General features: G+C 43.2%; 1 protein-coding gene and 1 long non-coding RNA gene across 2 annotated transcripts; both read right to left on the minus strand.

The window, feature by feature from the left end:
• Positions 1-7,070: 7,070 nt before the first annotated feature.
• On the minus strand, positions 7,071-8,421 carry npy2r (neuropeptide Y receptor Y2; the record flags this gene model as incomplete). Its single annotated transcript, XM_083693197.1, has 2 exons — positions 7,071-7,619; positions 7,822-8,421. The coding sequence occupies 2 exons, from the start codon at positions 8,419-8,421 to the stop codon at positions 7,071-7,073; spliced, it is 1,149 nt and encodes a 382-aa protein (XP_083549323.1).
• A 6,759-nt stretch (positions 8,422-15,180) lies between these two features.
• Positions 15,181-18,969, minus strand: LOC310820823. The gene is made up of 3 exons (XR_014554835.1): positions 18,810-18,969; positions 16,837-17,146; positions 15,181-16,136 (listed from the first exon to the last, which is right to left on the minus strand). It is a non-coding gene; the product is annotated as an uncharacterized lncRNA (long non-coding RNA).

Raw genomic sequence — 18,969 nt, forward strand, 5'->3', positions numbered from 1 at the left:
CATCAAAGAGTTTTACCTTGTCAAGAGCACAGATTCTGTACAGAACACTTGGTCATGATATTGACAACATGCATTGAATGGTGAGGAGATGGCTCACAGTACCACAGCTTACTTGTCCCTGACAGGTTAGTATATTATGAGCTGGTGAGCAAAGCCTGTTTGAAGCAGACTAAAAAAAAAAAAGGTTACACAGCCAGGCTTCGAATCTTTTCCCATAACCTAAAAAGGTCATTTAAAAATGACAGTTTACACGGTGGTTGTGATGATTTAAGAGAGTTTTGAGCATATTCTAGGCCACTCGTATATTTCTAGGCCACCTCTGACATATGTTGGCAGTGCTAAAACAAGAATGAGGAAAAACAGTGTAAAAGTTTAATTTGGGAAAAGTCAACTTGAAACATTCGAACTTTGTTGGGAAAAATGTCGTCTTGCTCGTGTTACCATGGCAACATTGCGACGACGAAGTGAAACCACCTCTGGCAGCCAGAGATTATATATGGACTCCTCATCTGTTTTATTCGACGAATATTATTGTAATGTATATTATATGTTTACTAATGTATTGGTAGATATAAACGAACACAATTGCGAGAGGTGTTAATGATATGTCTTTGTGAGCGTGTTTTGCCGTAATTAGCTACACCTGGCGTCGTCTGACAACCTTTTGGCTTCTCTCGCTAAAGTGGCGTGTGATACCAGGTGTTTATCTGCCTCATTTGTTACTTTTATCAGAAGCTTGCAATGCTAATCAGAAGCTTGGCATTCATGGAGAAAAATAAAATATAATTGATGTTTATAATCTCACAACGATTCAGGCAGATTTTAGAAATCAATTATGTTTATGTTTGTCCACAAATGTCAATCTGTTGTAAACAACAGGCACACCAGATGCGCTGATTCAAAGTGCCAGATGGGACAGATGGCCGGTATAGAAATGTTTGTTTAACTGGAATGAAATAAGTCTATATTGTTACATTAAGTAAAGTTTCATCTTGTTCTGTGTAAGACAGAACTTGATGCCATCAACATCTCCCCCAAGAAAAGAGGACATGAGAAGGCGCAGTTCGCTCACACCGGAGGCTCCTCTGTCTCCAAGAGAAAGCAAAAAGGTATAAAGCATGAAAAGCCAAAATATGCCAAAGACATGACATAGTAGGATGAAGTATGTATGAATGAATACTACAGAGTTTGAACAACTTATCTTTTCACCGACCAATGATTTATAGCTGAATGTATATGCCTTTCCTCATTCCTTTCTCTTATATTAGGTTGAGTGGGACACTCCCATTTCACGGCACATGGAGACAAAACAGGCTCTGTACTCTAGTTCCAGCAGCAAATCAGGGATGTCCTCTGAGAAAACAAACAATGTTTCTGTGAAAACAGAAACATATGAATCAGAAACACAAAGAGATTCCTACAGACGCTTACCTAAGGAGTTCAACTCTGACAGCCTGCCTCGACGCAGCAGTTCAGGGGACCTAGCTTTGGGGACAGACTACAAATCAGATAGAATAGATGACCTGGAGAGGACAGTGGACAGACTGAAGAATGCCTTGGTCTCACTAGAGGAGGACAACCTAAACCTGAACAAAAAGATCAGAGAGAGCCAATCAGAGGGCAGCGGCAGCGCCTCTTCAACCAATCACCGCATCTCAAACTTGAAGGATTCAGAGGACAGGTGCGTCCTCTTGGAGAATGAGAAACGAGACCTGCAGAGGAAGCTGAAGAAAACAGATTACTATTGCAAAGAGTGCGCCCGCGAGTTAAAGAGGATCCTTCATAAGTACGAAGACCTCAAAGCCCTGAACAAGACACTGGATAAACATAACAAGATACTAGCTATGGATAACGGGAGACTGAATGACACCCTAGAAGCCGAAAGGGCCAGGGGGAGACCCGCCAACCAAAGCCTGCCTCGGGAGCCTAAAGATGGGGGCAACGGTAAGGTGTGGACCCAACTGGAGAAGGTCACCGGGCAATGCGCCCAGCTCAACCACGAGAAGGGTCAGCTGGAAGGCAGGGTGGCATCCCTGGCCGGGGAGGTCAGTCAACTTATGGAGGAGCTGGAGTTGAGCAGGGCGGAGGTGCAAAGGCTGGGGGCCAGGAGAAGGAGCTCCCTGGAGGTGGGGGCCAGGGATAGGAGCCCCCCGCCACCGGGCAGCCGCCACCCGGCAGAGCGCATCCTGGACAGCGTGGGGAGGGAACGGGAGGCCATGTCTGGAGCTGTGGCCAAGCTTAGAGAGGAGAACCAAGCCCTCAGGGAGAAGCTGGAGCGGAGTGTCAGGAGGGGAGAGGAGGCGGAGGGCAGGTCAATGCGACTGAGGGAGGAGCAAGCCCTACTGGAGAGCTGCCTGCTCACTGTGCAGAAAGAGAAGGATCTTCTCCATCTGGAGGTAATACAAATACAAATAATATAATGATAACACAACTTTATTTATTGCTGAAAAGTATTTCAGTTTCAGTCGGACCACTGGAGGGGTGCTGGAGAGATTCTGGAGAGCAACTTGGTCCCTATTTTTTGACAACCGTGACATTCCAGAACAGCTTTATTTGTGTTGTACCTTTCATACAGTGGTCCATAGCTCAAAGCTGTGCGATATGTGTGCTACCTTTCCATAGGTACGCCAACTCCACCAGGAGTACATCGACCTCAGCAACAGCATCTCCCAGCAGCTCAGAGAGAGAAGCCCCCAGCCGAGCAGAAGAGGCCCTGTCGCTATGGATACCAGGAGATGCCCCGTCGCTACGGCTACAAGGCAAAGCCCGCAGGCAACCATGGAGTTAGCTGGATCACATGATGTGACTAATAGTGCTGGTAGTGGTGGTGCTGAGGCCAGGCAGGACAGTCCAAAACAGCCTCTTCTCCACACCAGCCCTATGAGCAGAGAAATGCTGGACGGACCAATGGGTGAGTCTTAAACAGGGGATTTATGTAGTTAGTGAGTAAGTGTGGTTCGTTAGGCTACTTAAATAACAGTTTTCATTTAAATGTAGAAGTTGAAATTGTTCATTCAAAGAATGGTGAGATACATAGCCTAATGTCAGCTGAACAAAAAAATATGATAACATACTTTTAATTGGCAGAAGATAAAAATGACAAAATAAATACCCTGCCATCATTAGCCTGCATGGAGCTAATATCCCGTAAATGACAATGTGACTTGTTTTATTCCTCAGTGATTGATTGTGTCGGCGTAGAGGCGATTGACCAGATAAGACAGCACTTTGAGGAGGAGGAGCAGAGGAGAGCACAGAGGTACAAGAACATCATCAATCAGAATCAGTCAGGCTAGATCTGCAGTATGGTAGAACACACAGGCCAGGATGTTGGCAAGCAGACCCCCCTTTCTACTTCCTACTCCCTCTCCCACCTCTTCCTGTGGGACATTCAAGGCCGCTATGAGGACATGAAAGGGAAACCAGAGAGCTTTCTCTTCCACCACTAATTTCCCAAGAAACAACATTCCCCTAAGAACAGTGATGTTCATCCACTGTGTACATCTAGATTCTATTACATGTCGCATTTGAAAATGTGTTTTGTCAGTGTCCTTTTCTCCAGAGTGTTGCCCAATTATAGATTGATAGATTTATAGTGTTATGTATCCATTCTTCATTTAAATAAATAATAAATTAAAAAAACTCTAAAAAATCAGTTAGCAAAATAATAGGGTTTTGGGTGGTTAATAAGCACAGTACCACAGCAACAAAACAATCATAATTATGAAGCATTTAATCAGCTGTTATGCTCAAGCACTTCCCTGATATCAAGGACACACCATCTCATTTAGAGTGGGGAAGACTACTTTACTTTTACTTTCATCAACAGGGGGAGCTGTTGCATCATTCATTAGGCATTTCCCCATTGGGATAAAAAGCCAAATAAGACATTAAACATCTAATGCACCAATCACTGAAATTACCATTCAATATTCATATAAGGAGTATAGCGGTCAAGTCCTTGGTTTTAATTATTAAACAGTTTATTCTGGTAGTGGGTAGTTTGCCTTCACATTCCACCCATAATAACACTTCTAATGAATATGCCCAGGAGCCAGTTTTTCACAATATTTATCAAAATGATGCTATATAATGATATATTCTGTCTTCCCAATGACAGGCAAATAGAGTCGCATACTCTACTGCTCCCACTGCATCATTTTAATGCATCCAGTGCCTTCCTGAGGATAGTCTTCTCCTTAGAGCCTGTCCCTTCTTGCTTTTGGATGTAGAACGGAACCAAATTAGAACAAATCCATGGGATAACACATGATAGGTCATGCTACAACCAAGATCATGTTTCAATTCAATCTGACTAATGCCTTTCGGTGGTTTTATGAATTAATGTATTTCAGAGTGAAGATTATTTAAAAAGAAGAAGGAACAGAAGTGTTATGACTCACACACAGGATCTTAATCTCAATTAAATGTAAATCGCCTCCCCTGCGCACCAGAATCCAGTTGGTGAGGTGTTAGTCTTGATCCCCCTGTTAGGAATTGAGCATAATCATAACCCCATTATTGGCAAATGTTCCTCCTTGGTGCATGCTGTATTTGACTCAAATACCCAAGACGACCAACTAGATTCCTTCTATTTAGACGCCTTATGAGAACACAGATGGTACAGCCATCCCATTCCCATAAAAACCCATTGCCCCTCAAGATACCCATAAATGCCAGTCAATGGCTGCATTTATAATATGCGTCATGTGCTACCCATCCATGTGATAAAAGGTCAATTATCTTCCTGAAGCATTAACTCTGCTGAAGGAAAACACCCCAAGTTGCACAGATGTCAACTCAACATTGTTAAGACTCAAATGCTTTAGAGACATTTTACTCAAGGCGTTTTGTATAGGCAAGATGTTGCACTTTGTCTTTGTCTCCACCCATCCAACGCCAGTCAGTGAATGGATCAGGACAACGTTGGGATTTCATTTTGACTGTCCATCCTTGTGACAGTTGGTCAATAGCCTCATTTGGCTACTTGCTTTGTCTGGCTGGTGCCAATTTCGGTCTATTCGGCTTTCACTTTTGCTCCACTTTGACTCCACAAAGAAAGAGACCTGATTGACAGAATCAATACTTTGTCCTCCAAAACACAAATCTATTTTTTTGGACGTTCATCCTCCTACTGGCTCTGTGGCATTGATGCCATCCTGGATTCCTGATGTATCATGTACAGTAGTATTCTTATGGGAGTTTGAAATGGATACATTTACCCCCATGGTGAACTGCCATTACTTACTATAATTGATTAGGCTTCAACCGATTAGATTAGAAGTCTATATCGTTGTCATTGACTGCAGTGCTTTCTCCCCAACTTCAATCTGCGGAGTAGGGCGGACTGACAGTATTGAAAGGAGAATGACATTGTACTTAAATCTATTGTTGATACTTTTCAAAGACTTGATTTAGACCGGGGTCCCCTCCCCCAGGTCCACTCTTTGTTCCAGCAGCCACAGGTCAATACCTTTCGATCGTGTGATAAGCAATTATAGGCTTACGTGTCCAATGGACCATGAATTGGTTTCTAAAAACTGAGGCATTGAACCAGTCTGGTGCCGTCCCATCCGACACACGCACAAACACACACATGCACGCACGCACACACAGATACACACACACACACACATACACACAGACACACACACACACACACACACACACACACACACACACACACACACACACACACACACACACACACACACACACACACACACACACAAAGCAATGGTGAGGAACAGAGCAACAACAGGAAGGGACCGTGCGCTGCGCTGCATGGTAGAATCGTTGGGAGAACATATAGCGGTAATGAGTCCATTTGCAGCAATCACAGATATGGCTAGGGTGGGGGTCCGGAACTCTGCTGGACTGGCTGATCGTCATGTTATACATAGATTAGTCTGCCTCTCAGCCATACTATGGCCACCATTCAATCAATTGTGGATAAAGGCAAACCGCACTACTGGTTAGCTCAGAATATAATCGTTCCCGATGATTATGTCTGTGAGATGGACAGCTTGTGAGATATCGTTATCAACCGTTTTAAACCTCGGATGCAGTGTAAACCTTCTAAGTGGACATACAACCTTGTTTGCCTGTATTTGAATTGGGGCCCTTGCACTATACTGTAGTGCATATCCTTATCTCAACTTTGGTGCATCACTCCAAAGCCCCACCAAGCATTGAGCCTTGGAAATATCAGCGATGACACAGAGCTGGATTACAGTGCTTTGTCACTGCAGTTTATAATCATTACATGCTGAGTTTGTGCTGTACCAAGGCTATTCATTCCCCCCTTTACAGTGCTAGACTTTTGTGCTGACGAATGACAACCTGTCCTTGGAAATTACGTGTTGTTTTACACCTTGTTGTGTGATAAAGCTGGGCTGTCAAATATGGATGACAGCATCCATCCTGAAAAGAACAATCCCGGCATTACCTGACCATGAATGGTCATATCATTTACTGTTGTAACATTTACAAAGGCGGTGTAACATTGTTATCATATGGTCTGCATTTTTAAAACATCGATATTTGCATGTAGTTGTCGACCTAAAGTCTTGTCTTTTTCCAATAGTGAACCTAAGAGTAGCACGTTTCAAATAGCAGTTATAGATAAATATCTTTGGCACAATTCAGTTAACAATACAGCTGGCATGATGAGCATGATTCATGTACAGTACGCAATGTTAACGCTAAATTGTGACGAAAAAAAGATTACAGTAGGTTGCACAATATACTCATGTTCATATCAATGAACTTTGGACAGATATATTCCACATCAACAGAAACATTTTAACACATACATCAACTTGTCTCTTTACCTGTGCAGTAACACTGTATTTACTCCACAATTGACATGCTGTTACATAGTGAGGTAACTGCATGGTATATGGAGTTGAGCGGTTTTGACAATACATTGTTACTGGAGAAATAAGGGTTATTACACAGTTATAGGGGTATCTTAATATAATGTGTAACTGAATCATCTTACAATCGTGTGCTTGCTTCGTCCCGTCTCAAAAGAGTTCACCCCCTCCCCCCAGAATATCCGTATTCAGTCATAAATTGGTGTTTTTAAAATCCGTCCTCGCTGTGTCCATCTCCTTCAGCGACTTCCTCTCAATGACGCTCATCCTGTTCCTCGACCCGCCGTCGACGGCGCCCGCCGGTCGGCCACACTTACACACGGACAGGAAGGCGTTCCTGTAGTTGTTGTTCATCCACCCGTAGAGGATGGGGTTGACGAAGGTGGAGCACATGGCCATGATGTGGAAGACGGTGAACAGCAGCCTGAAGTCCTTCATGTCCAGGACGGAGCTGTCGATGTCGATGGCCAGCTGGAAGGCGTGGAACGGCAGCCAGCTCACCGCGAACACCACCACCACCGCCACCAGCATCTTGGTGGTCTTCCTCTTGCGCTGGTGCCGGTCGTTGTTCCTGCTCCCTCCTCCTCCGGCGCCGGGGCTGATGTGGCTCTTCAGCTTGGACCAGATCCTCATGTAGGCGAAGGAGTTGATGGCCAGAGGCAGGCCGTACTGCACCAGCAGCATGGAGATGCTGTAGATGGTCCCGTCCATGCTGCTGCCGGACCACTTCTCTGTGCACACCTGTAGGAGGGAGGAGAGTTATGATTGAGTGGGTGCGTGCGCGCGTGCTATACATTTTTCCATCCATCCTGCTTCTGGGCCACCTCTCCGTACACACCTGGATTGGGTGACAGAGACAGAGACAGAATGTGTGTGTGCGTGTGTGTTTGTGTGTGTGAGAGATGCCATTGACGCTCTTGCCCTGCCACTCGTGTATACACACCTGTATGGACTGCTCCCGCAAGAGCTTGACGGTGCCATATTCCCTGAAGATGGCGAGCGGGCTGGCCAGCACGGCGCTGGAAGCCCAGGTGACAACGATGATGGCAGCACACATGTCCTTGGACATCTTGGTCTCCAGGTGGTAGACGATGCTGCGGTGCCGGTCCAGGGCGATGATGTTTAGGGTGATGGTGGAGACATGCACCGCCAGGCCCTGGGCGTAGGGCAGCATGAAGCACAACACCTGGCCGAACTTCCACTGCCCGTGGAGGGTATAGATCAGAGTGAAGGGCAGACACAGAGTGTTCACTAACAAGTCGGCCACAGCGAGGTTCACGATGAAGAAGTTGGTCACCGTCCGTAGGGTCTTGAACTTGTACACCACATAGATGACCAAGGAGTTGCCGATGACTCCGAACAGTATGATGGTGCTGTAGGCGAGGATGAGGATGACTTGCACGGCGACCAGTGTCGTGCTGTCCTCCAGTTCTAGAAAGTTCTCGTCGTTGTACGAGCCGATGGCCGAGCAGCAGTTGGAAGATTCTCCTGCCAGTCTAGAATCCTCCATTTCAGTGACGTTTAGTTGACCTCCGGTCTCCATTGGTATCATTCCCCCCCTCGGGCGCCACAGTTGCTGCAGAGAGAAGACGGACATCATTTTGACAAAGCACATTTTTTACATCTATAAATATGGACAGAGAAGAAAGGCTTTTCGTGAAGTACCCAAATATTTTCACATTTCCTCTTCATGTGTTACCCTTAGGCTATGAAGTGATTGATGTAACATGAAACCACTGAAAATATATATATATATATTTTTTTTTGAATGTGTTCTAGCCCATTGGACATTGTTTCATAGTGTTAAAGGCTGAGTTATTCGAACATGTTTCCTCTCCTACTTAGCCAGGAGAGGAAGCTGCAGGCCTGCATTAAGTCTGTATCAGCACATACACACTTTCCCTCAACATGGAGGACCGGGGGGGCGTCATGTTGACTCACCTGCCCCTAGTGAGATAATTAGCAAATTGGCAGTTCTATTGCCTTGACCTTATACAGTCTCATGTCATGCCATAGGCATAGCATGTTGACTCACTAGCGTCTCATGAGAGAGTGAGCAAACAGTTTTCACATATTCTGGCATGAACTATTCTCGTGAAACATCAACCGTGGGCAGTTTTTTCTCATACCCAAGCAAGCCACTGTGAATACAACTGTTTGGTATTCGACTGGTCTTGCTGGTAACGCTTGACTCAAAACAACGTCTTATTAAGCATTATACAATGTCATTTCATGTTATAAACATTAATAGAGCCTTATAGTTGCCTCCAAAGATTTCTTTGTGGAAAATATGAGAGGCTGAGATACAAGAAGTAATGGGACAGTGAAACATGTTTTCTTCTTTTGGCTCTACAATCCAAAAGTTTGGATTTTTGTCATCAAACAATTGCTATTAGGTTAAAGTAGAGATTCTAATTGTTTTTATTTTATTTTTCATTCAGTTTTATTTGATGGTATTTGTATACATATTGGTTTCACCATTCAGAAATTACAACAATTTGTATGCATAGTCCACCTATATCAGGGTACTCAAAAATGATGGGACAATTGGCTTGACAGGTGTTTCTGGTTTGTTAGATGGGTTCCGCCACATCATTTGTGAAGGCATAAGAGAGCTCTCAATGTCTAGGATTGATTCTAGGCTTTGGGCAGCTATTGCTGTCTGTGAACATGAGGACCAAAGAGACATCAATGAAAGCCATTATGAGGCTGAAATATCAGAACATGTCGATCAGAAATATAGCCGAAACCTTAAACCTATTAAAATCAACAGTTTGGAACATTATTAAAAGGGAAGAAACCAAATCAGAAATTGCAAATGGCATGGTAGGCCAAGGAAGACTTCTACAGTGGATGACCGAAGAATGCTCACCATGATTAAGAAAAAACCCAAAACAACTGTCCCACTGATCAGGAACACTCTCCAGGAAGCGTGAATGTGTCAGAGACTACCATCTAACGAAAACTTCACCAGCAGAGGCTACACTGCATGGTGCAAACCATTAGTTAGCCACAAAAACAGCATGGCCAGGTTACGGTTTGCTAATAAGTACCCAAAAGTAGGACAATGACCCAAAACGTATTGCCATAGCAACGAGGGACGTTTTCAGGCCCAAACAGTGGAAAGTTGTTCACTGGCCAAGTCAATCTCCAGATTTAAATCCTATTGAACATGCATTTCATTTGCTCAGGAAGAGACTTAAGGCAAAACGTCCTCAAAACCAATGACGACTGAAGAGGGCTGCAGTACAGGCCTGGCAGAGCATCACAAGAGAAGACACCCAGCATCTGGTGAAATGGTGAAACCACTATGTACACAAATACCATCAAATAAAAGCTGGGAATCTCTACTGCTTCAATCTCATAGGAATTTTGGAATGTAGAGCCAAAAGAAGGACAAACGCTTCACTGTCCCGTTGCTTACGCAGGGCACTGTGTATTTAATATATGTGTTCCTTATTCCTTTATCATCCACATGATTCTCTATGACTGCAGGGGGGGATATGAATATGCTTAAAGCGTTATAACACTTCATAAGACGGTTCTTCAAGTGAAGTGTAACCTCCTTGTCTCTGTATTTTATAGCACGCTGTAATATTGTAGTAGGAGGTCAGACACTGACCTTGTTTTTTCACAGCACTGTATATCACTGGTGAGATTCGTCTCTGCACTGCAACAGCAAACAGGATCCTCAATATATCATATAGGGCTTAGTGGGATACAGCTGTAATGGCAATCTTAACCACCTCCACAAGATGTAAATTCATGTAAATGAACAAGCAGATGATGCCTGGAAAACCTGAGGTATTTAAATGTCTGCAAAAGTAGACAGTCACAGTAAAAAAAAACGAACAATAATTAATGTTCTGGTATTTATATTATGAGAGATATTTGTATCTATCTTGACTTCATCATAGTTTCTAGAAGGTGTGTCATTTAATTCTGCTGTGAGGCTGTGGTTATTATGTATCTATAGCATTCAGATAGGCAGCATTGCTGATGAAATGGTGGTTATTTTAAACAGCCCAGCTTTAGTGCTTTGCCGACAGAAACTCAATTATCATGTCAACATGACTTCCTCTGGCAATTCATATAACAAATTACTTGGCACTCACACAAAAAAATCAGACATAGATTAATGCCTACCAACACACAGGAAATATTTGGAAAACATTGTGTGTTGCCTTTACTGTATATGCAATGTACGGTTCAATTAATTAATCAACCGAATTATTTTGAATTATTGAATTATTAATGCAATATATTGACTCTGTAAATTCCTCCATCATTACATGAAACATGACATCCATACATTGATCTGTAGCTTGGAGATACAGTAGGCTATGGATGCAATAGGAATACGTGTTTTAAGACAACAATTTTGGGGCAAGGACTCAATTAAAATACATAGTTCAGTATCATTAAATGTACATCTAATGATTATTCATTATTAACCGACAACCGTTTATTTCCCCACCAGCCAGAATAGACACGTTGGGAGATGACAGAGAGACGGACTGTGGAGAGCATCTTACTCACCTTACGGAATCATGCGAAGTGGTTCAGATTGCAGCATCCGTTTTCCTCGTTCGTTTTAAATATTCTCAGCAGTTTGCCAATTAGCCAATTACTTTTCACAAGTTAACGTGTATTCCCTTTATCCACGTTTCCATACATTTTCGGAATTTTCGTGCCACTATCATATAGAACACATTTATTTTTGCTGCCGACATCAGGCAAACGTACGTAGGGAACCGGACATCAAACCCAGAGTAACTGACCGGTGATGTTTTTTGGGCAGAATTCCATCGGTATTTTCTTAAAGGATGTACGCGCGCAACAAGAGCGCACGGTGTTCGGCAGAGCGCGCTGCTCCCTGGGTCTCTCAACGGAGTGCGTGTTCAGAGTGGACAGCTCCGAGAGCGGGACAGATGGAGCGCGTTAAATGAAAGAGAGGGGGCGTCCTACCCTGATGAAAATAAATGTTGCCTCGAGGGAGAAAGTCTCTCTCTCTCTCTCTCTCTCTCTCTCTCTCTCTCTGTGCCTCATGATGAATTATTTTGGATCCATTTCCCGTTCAAACAAACAAGACCAGGTCTAAACACGACGCTTCGTCAGGGCGAAACATAGGCCGAAAACTTAGGCTTACTCTCACAAATGTTTGACAAACGACATGACAATATCTACAATTGTGAATAGGCTCTATAACATGTAGGCTTGCAATGACCACATGCTTCAGTAGCCTACCTATGAGCGTAGACAACATAACCACTCGATTTTACGGGAAACATAAATCTCCTTATTACCTAACCCTAATGACTGCATAATAATAATTATGGGGAACCATTTTGACTTTTGCCTGTATCGGATTTGGCCATTTCTGATCAGCCTATGTTAAAGCTGCATCAATAATTAGATATGGTATAAAAACCGAGCTCTGTCCGTGGATCTACGAGCCTATATAGCAAGTCCTTATAAACGACCAGATGCGCAACTTGTCCCCTTGCGTAAAATGTGACTCCCGACCTGACCTGTCGGTCTCCGTGATGTAGGTCAAGAGGTAAAGGTGCGTAGGTGCGTAGGCCTATTGACAACTAGTCTGCCTGGGACTCACTTGAAACGAATAAATAGATCCGATGATTTACCAGGTGCTGCTAGTCATTACGTTTTGAAGAATGCTAGCTGCAAGTTGTAACACATGTTTTTTTTAATCTTTATCTTATTGTGATAAACATGTATGTCATATTTTAACTTTACAGGGTGAAATTAGTGACAATATTCAAAAGTCACAGGCATAAGGAATATTTTCGTTCTTCTGTTTGTTCATGGCGGTTTCAGGTAAATCAGTCAGTAACTCAGCTTCCTTACAGCCACTTTATTTTTTCATCACAGTCGCCCCGTTTCCTACCTAATCATGACGCGGCAATTACATCTCTCTACGTTTCCCTATTCTTGACGTTTCTCCATTGTCTTCTCGAAATGCACCTTTATGGACATGTGGCGATAGGAAGCCGCAGCTGAGGGGTCTGAAAGGAAATGCAATAATAAGGCAGACAATGCCAGTTTATCTGACCAAAGGGAAACAATGATGCAGTAGATCCATATCAGCCTCTAACGGCTGGTAATTGCGGCCTGTAATTCCGTTGCCACCATTATGTTACAGGGCCCCTCACGTAGTGCCTGAAATTAAATTAGTCTAGACGTCCTCCGGGCCTCGTCCTTGCCGGCCTCCACCATGGAGGCTGCTCTGCCCTTGGAGCTGATACACACAGATGGTTAAATCATGAAACAAAGCAGGAAAGTGGTGAATGAATCGACAGGCCATGTTTAGAGCTACTTTCCTGGTTTTGTTGAGAGGTTGAGCCGAGCGCTCCCTCCCCTCTCCTCTCCTCCCCTCCCCTCCCCTCCTCTCTTCCTCCTATTCCAGAGGTAATTATAACATGCCTTAGCCCTTAAGGCTCTGGCAAATACTCTCTAGCCGTTCCAACACCGCTCAAACAAGCACCGGGAGGTTGTTGACCTTGTTTTAAAGTGAATGTCAACGGATGAAACAAGAAGCCCTCAATTTTCTCATTTTTAGACCAAATAAATCCCTGAAGGCTCTGGAGTCACAGCCATTAGTGGGTATTAGACCCTTAACAAACAACTAGGGTCGGTGGAGGTAGTACAGGCCTACGAGAACCTGGATAGTATAATTTATCGTAAATGGGATTTTAAAGCTGCTGTTTTTAGATTACTGATAGGGACCCTTCTACATGGAGGGTCCTTATCTGCCATTCATGGCTGGCAGGCGGATATACCCCCACGATAACAGGTTGAATTGAGGTTGTTTCCATGTTTGTCAACAGGGGAAAACTGATACAAATATTAAGTTGCCCCTACAGTTTAGTGCACCTGTGTCTTAACTCTTGGAACAAGAGTTACTGAAATGTATGCACTCAATGTAAGTCGCTTTGGATAAAAGCGTCAGCTAAATGGCATATATTATTATTATTAACAACATTACATGATCAAGCTGTTACATTCGTAATTCATGGGTCATTTCATAGTAATGGAGCAGAGCGGTTTGTATTACGACACAAGTGGAAGAAGAATTCCACAAGTGTAAAAGCATCAACCGCTCAACTCCTTATACCTTATCGTATGATTTGGTACGCCGCGACCTTTTCCCAGAACTTCCCTCTCTGCTGTAACCTTTGTCCTTCCGTTCAAACCGCATTTCTGGCTGCGGGCTGTGGCATTTATTCTCTCAATACACACTCGGTGGGTGTCAGACAGGTGAAACAATATCCTTGCATTAGTCAGATTGATTAGTGGTACCCATATACCAGCAATATACCACAATAATTATACCATGTTCGTCTCTCTGGCAACAGGAGAAAGCAGTGGCCACAGAATAGTAATCCATTATTGATCTGATGGCTCCCCATCCAGATTGTAATTAAGTTCCAACCATGGTTGAACTACCGGTGCATACCTAAATATCCACAATGGCTCTTTATACGGCTCCTATTAACCTGGTCCTGTGTTTACTGGCTGGCGCTAGATTACCTCAAACATCAGTATTCCCTAAACAACGCCCTGGTGTCGGGTGATGTTAATCATCATTTTGTCTATTCAACAATGCAATTGCTCTAAATGTCACCTGTGCTTTACAAGTCTGTCCCTCTCCTTATCTGCTCTCGTTAATAGAGCTGTCTGTTATCAGGCAGGGGATTAGTACGCCTACTAGATGAACAGTTGAATGAGAACACGTGGCGTGGACTATCTCTTTTAGTCTCATTTAATCTCTGCACGGTCAAACGACTGCAATCGACTGCACTGTCAAATGACTGCACTGTCTCCAGGGGAACTGTACAGTGCTGGAACCTTCGAAATGTCAGCAGACTCTTTGTGTTTGTGTACAATTATAATCGATTAAGTATGTGAGAGGCACATTTCATATAAATGTAACCTACTAGTACTGTACTGTGTATCTGATACTGTATGTCAGGGGAGGCTGGCGGAGGTAGACATCGGAGGAGGGGCTCATTGTAATGCATAGAATGGAATGAGGAACTGATACCATGTATTTGTTGTAAGTCGCTTTGGATAAAGGCGTCTAAATGCCATGAATGTAAATGTAAATGTAATACCATTCTGCATTCCATTTCATGCCATACAATGAGCCAGTCCTCCGATTTCTACCTCCACCAGCCTCCCCTGTTCTGATAGTGTTGAACCATTGTGTTGTGATCGATTAATGTATAGCCCCACAGTGAAAAAAAACATCCACAATACAATACAACATATGATAACAATATCATATCAGACAAATGAAGTTTATTAAAACATTACAATTATGAGTTCCAGAAAATGATGATGCTTAACAACCACTAGTTAAAGAAGCAAAGCATGAAGCGTTTTCAGTTTCTTATAATGATCACAAAAACAGTACGACTGATTAAATACTCTCAACTGATCATTCATCCACAAACTATTATGAACATGAAGTTATGTTCGACATAGGGTTACATTTGCAGGTCATCTTGTGTGTCTGATATACAGTATCTATGGCGGGTATTTGATTCTTGGCTGCATGGAGTAACAATAACAAATGATAACACATCTCTGGCGTGATTCCATTATTCAGACCATGCTGAGTGACAGAGGTCCCACTCCATTGCTACCAGTCATGTTATGTTAATAATAATTTGTAGCAAAGTAATTTAACCCACATCAACAACTGCTGACTCCAGCTCCATAAATGGATTGCTTTTTAGGCGAGATGAGGTTACTACATGGAGGTGAAAATGTAATTTGAAGGTAATTTGAAAGTAACTTTCTCTTTTATATTTGATCACTTAAATACCACAAACAAGCACCCTAATAAACCGCTTAATGTACTTAAATCAACATGTACAGTAGCTAATCATCAGGTTAAATCTGATTACTATTTCACCCTTTTATTCATACGAACAAAAAGTACTATCGATAGTTTATATGTGTCTTTAATAAGAGAGCAGTTAGCAGAATGCATTATGCTTCGTAAATTGACGACTAAATGGTTTATACACCGTTAACTATTGCATCAATACATGTACATTAATTTATCCTTATTGTAAAGTGTTACAATAAGATGAGAATGTTTTACTCAAATGCTTTCTTTCTCGGCGAGGTTACTCAACGCTTTGCTATATTTAATTTCTCACTCTGTGGCATTGTGTTGGAAGATGTTGTCCTTTGAGAAAAGATTGTCCGCACATTCAAGGTTGGATTCTGAAAGGTAACAAAGAGACATGTCTTATCAACTTGCGAGTATGAATACATGGCTTGAATATGGCTTAATGGGTTAGAAGTGGCCGAAGCAGCATCTATTCACAAAAAGATCACAGTTGGAATTGCATTGCATTTCTCTTTTGTTCAGCTATAATACATTTGCAGTAGGTGGGTGGAAATTCATCTCACTGAAAGGTAAACAGCCTAAACACATTTTTCACCTTTGTCTGTGAAGGTTAGACATTTCTATTCCATTTATTACAAAATCCCATTGCCCATCAAATTGTTTATCTTTTTTCCTCTTTCAAGAAGGCAATCTTACCATTGATACTGAAGCAATTATGAACATTACGATATGCAAGCACTTTTATGTCCCACTTGACATAGAGTTGCCTCTTTTACTGTGTAATAATGGTATTATGTATCTAGTAGACACTGTTTTGACATACTTGCTGTTACCCAGCAAATTGTATTATGAATAGATAGGCTATTACGAACATCAGGGCATGGATTTGATCTTCAGGATATGCAAAGCAATTTGGGCATTTGATTTTATTGCAAACCTTTGTCAAACCTTTCAGTCTACTGTTTAGATAAGAGTGGTCTGACTGGACCAGACTTCCATGCTCTGCGTGAAAGTCAGTGTCTGGCCCGCGAGACTCAGAGTCTGACCCGCGACACTACGTGAGATGAGACTTACATATCCACATGCGTATGCACATGCCACAAAACGCGACGACGCTGGAGATTTGGAGAGCCCTTCCACACTCCCCACTCATCAGACACTTCTTGGTCCCCAGACAGCACCTCATACACCCGTTCTCCCCCTCCGAGTCCGACTCCGTCGTGTTCTTCTGTCTCTCCGGCTGTGTTTGTTTGATGTCTGGGTGCTTCTCATCCCACTCGTCGCTGTTGCCACCTCCCATGGTGCACCTCTTCACAGGCTGATGGAGGGGAGGACAGGTGCGGTAAAGAGGACGGCTGGAGGATGGAGTCTCTACTTCAGGTGTCTATAGGAGAAAGCAAACCAAAGGAGGGCTTGAGTGCTTTGTTTAACTGCTCCACTGCAATTACCGAAGTTGACATTATCAACTTATGGATATCGACTATTTATCCTCACGTTGATATAGCCTACTGCTCTTCCCATTGAGAACCGTGGACGAGTACGAAACAGTGAAACATATCTGATCTATGGGCGTCCATCTGTTACACTCCACATCATTGTGCTCAGAACAGATGACCCACATTCCTGTCATTCTCTTCCTGGAATATCATGTGTCCCCATTTTATTTTTTTGGGTGTTCACATTTGGCAGCTTGTATCCTTGAGTATTACAGTATGTGTACGACTTTACCTCACGCACTTGCACACTTGAGTGTTTTGCAACTATTGACGCTGTATCTGTCTCACGGTTGTTTGTGTGTGCTTGACGACACGGCTGGTAACATTCCTGATTTAGCAAGGCACCTGTGCCAGTATGCCCACAATCAGGACTTCCTTGTACTGGGGAAAAAACACTTACGTTGGATTAATCATGGTTTAAACTTCAGGCAGGGAGCTATACAGAGCGGAGCCTTTCAATTACACCAAACATAAATGTATTACGATTTTCATTCAACAACATAAAATACAAAATAACATAAGCAGGGAGACCATAACTATCGTTATGGGCTCGTAGGGAGGTAAATACAGAGTGATTGAGCAGGTGGAGGCTGGAGTGGTGTGTGGAGGCTGGAGCGGTGTGTGGAGGCTGGAGTGGTGTGTGGAGGCTGGGGCAGTGGGTGGGACGACCGACAAGTGAAACTCTCATAGCCAGGGGTGTTACACTGTTTAACCATGGTGAAGTTTTGCATAGCTCGGCTCTTTTAAGCATTGTCCCTGAGACATTTGATGATGTTTTACATCTGTGTGAACCTGACAGACAGCTTCACCGTTCGACCTAAAGTGGCCCGCCTGAACTAACGTCAGGAGAGACAGGAGAAGTGGGTTGGCGGGGTGGGGTGGGGTTGTGATCAGAATACACTTTTATTATTGTATAATATAGTATTCTTTTTAACAAGATGGGGATCAGACCAATGCTAGATAAATAAAATATTTTTACACTTTGAGAGAGAATACACCCAGTATATAAATCTGTTGATTCAAAGCCAGTCAGACAGCCGACTCCCCCAAGCTCCGAGTATGAGTCAAAACTCATTCACACACCCAACAGTCTAAACTGAAGTGTCCCTTCATCACCTCTTCTTCTGATGTCTTCTATTCAACACTGGTTTGACAATTTAGATGGCAGCGATGCTGGCCTTTGGGGTGCACCTTTCCATCTCATTTCCCTCTCAAAATCCTGTTGGTTTCCAATCAAGTCATGAAACTCTATTACGATTCTCAATCACAACGTATTGTAAGAGACATGGGAAGAGAGAGAGAGAGAGAGAGAGAGAGAATGAGAGAGAATGAGAGACAGAGACTCAGACAGACAGACAGAGAAAGAGAGGGGGAGAGAGAGAGAGACACAGACAGACAGAGAGAGAGAGAGAATGAGAAGACAGAGACACAGACAGACAGACAGAAAGAGAGAGAGAGAGAGAGAGAAGACAGGCTGACAGAGAGAGAGACACAGACAGGCAGAGAGAGAGAGAGAAGGGCAAAGAAGGAGAAAATGATCAATGTTCTTACCTTCTGTTTTTTAAACGTTTGCCTCAATCCTCAATCTTTTCTCAGTTCCCTTCACTCTTTAGTGTGTACACTCCTTTCCTTTTTGGGAGATTCTGGAATCTGTAAGGAACCACCAGAGAGAAACAGCAAGTATATGTATGTGTGTGTGTGTGTGTGTGTG

Source organism: Argentina silus (assembly GCF_951799395.1).
Source record: "Argentina silus genome assembly, chromosome: 21".
Lineage (NCBI taxonomy): Eukaryota > Metazoa > Chordata > Actinopteri > Argentiniformes > Argentinidae > Argentina > Argentina silus.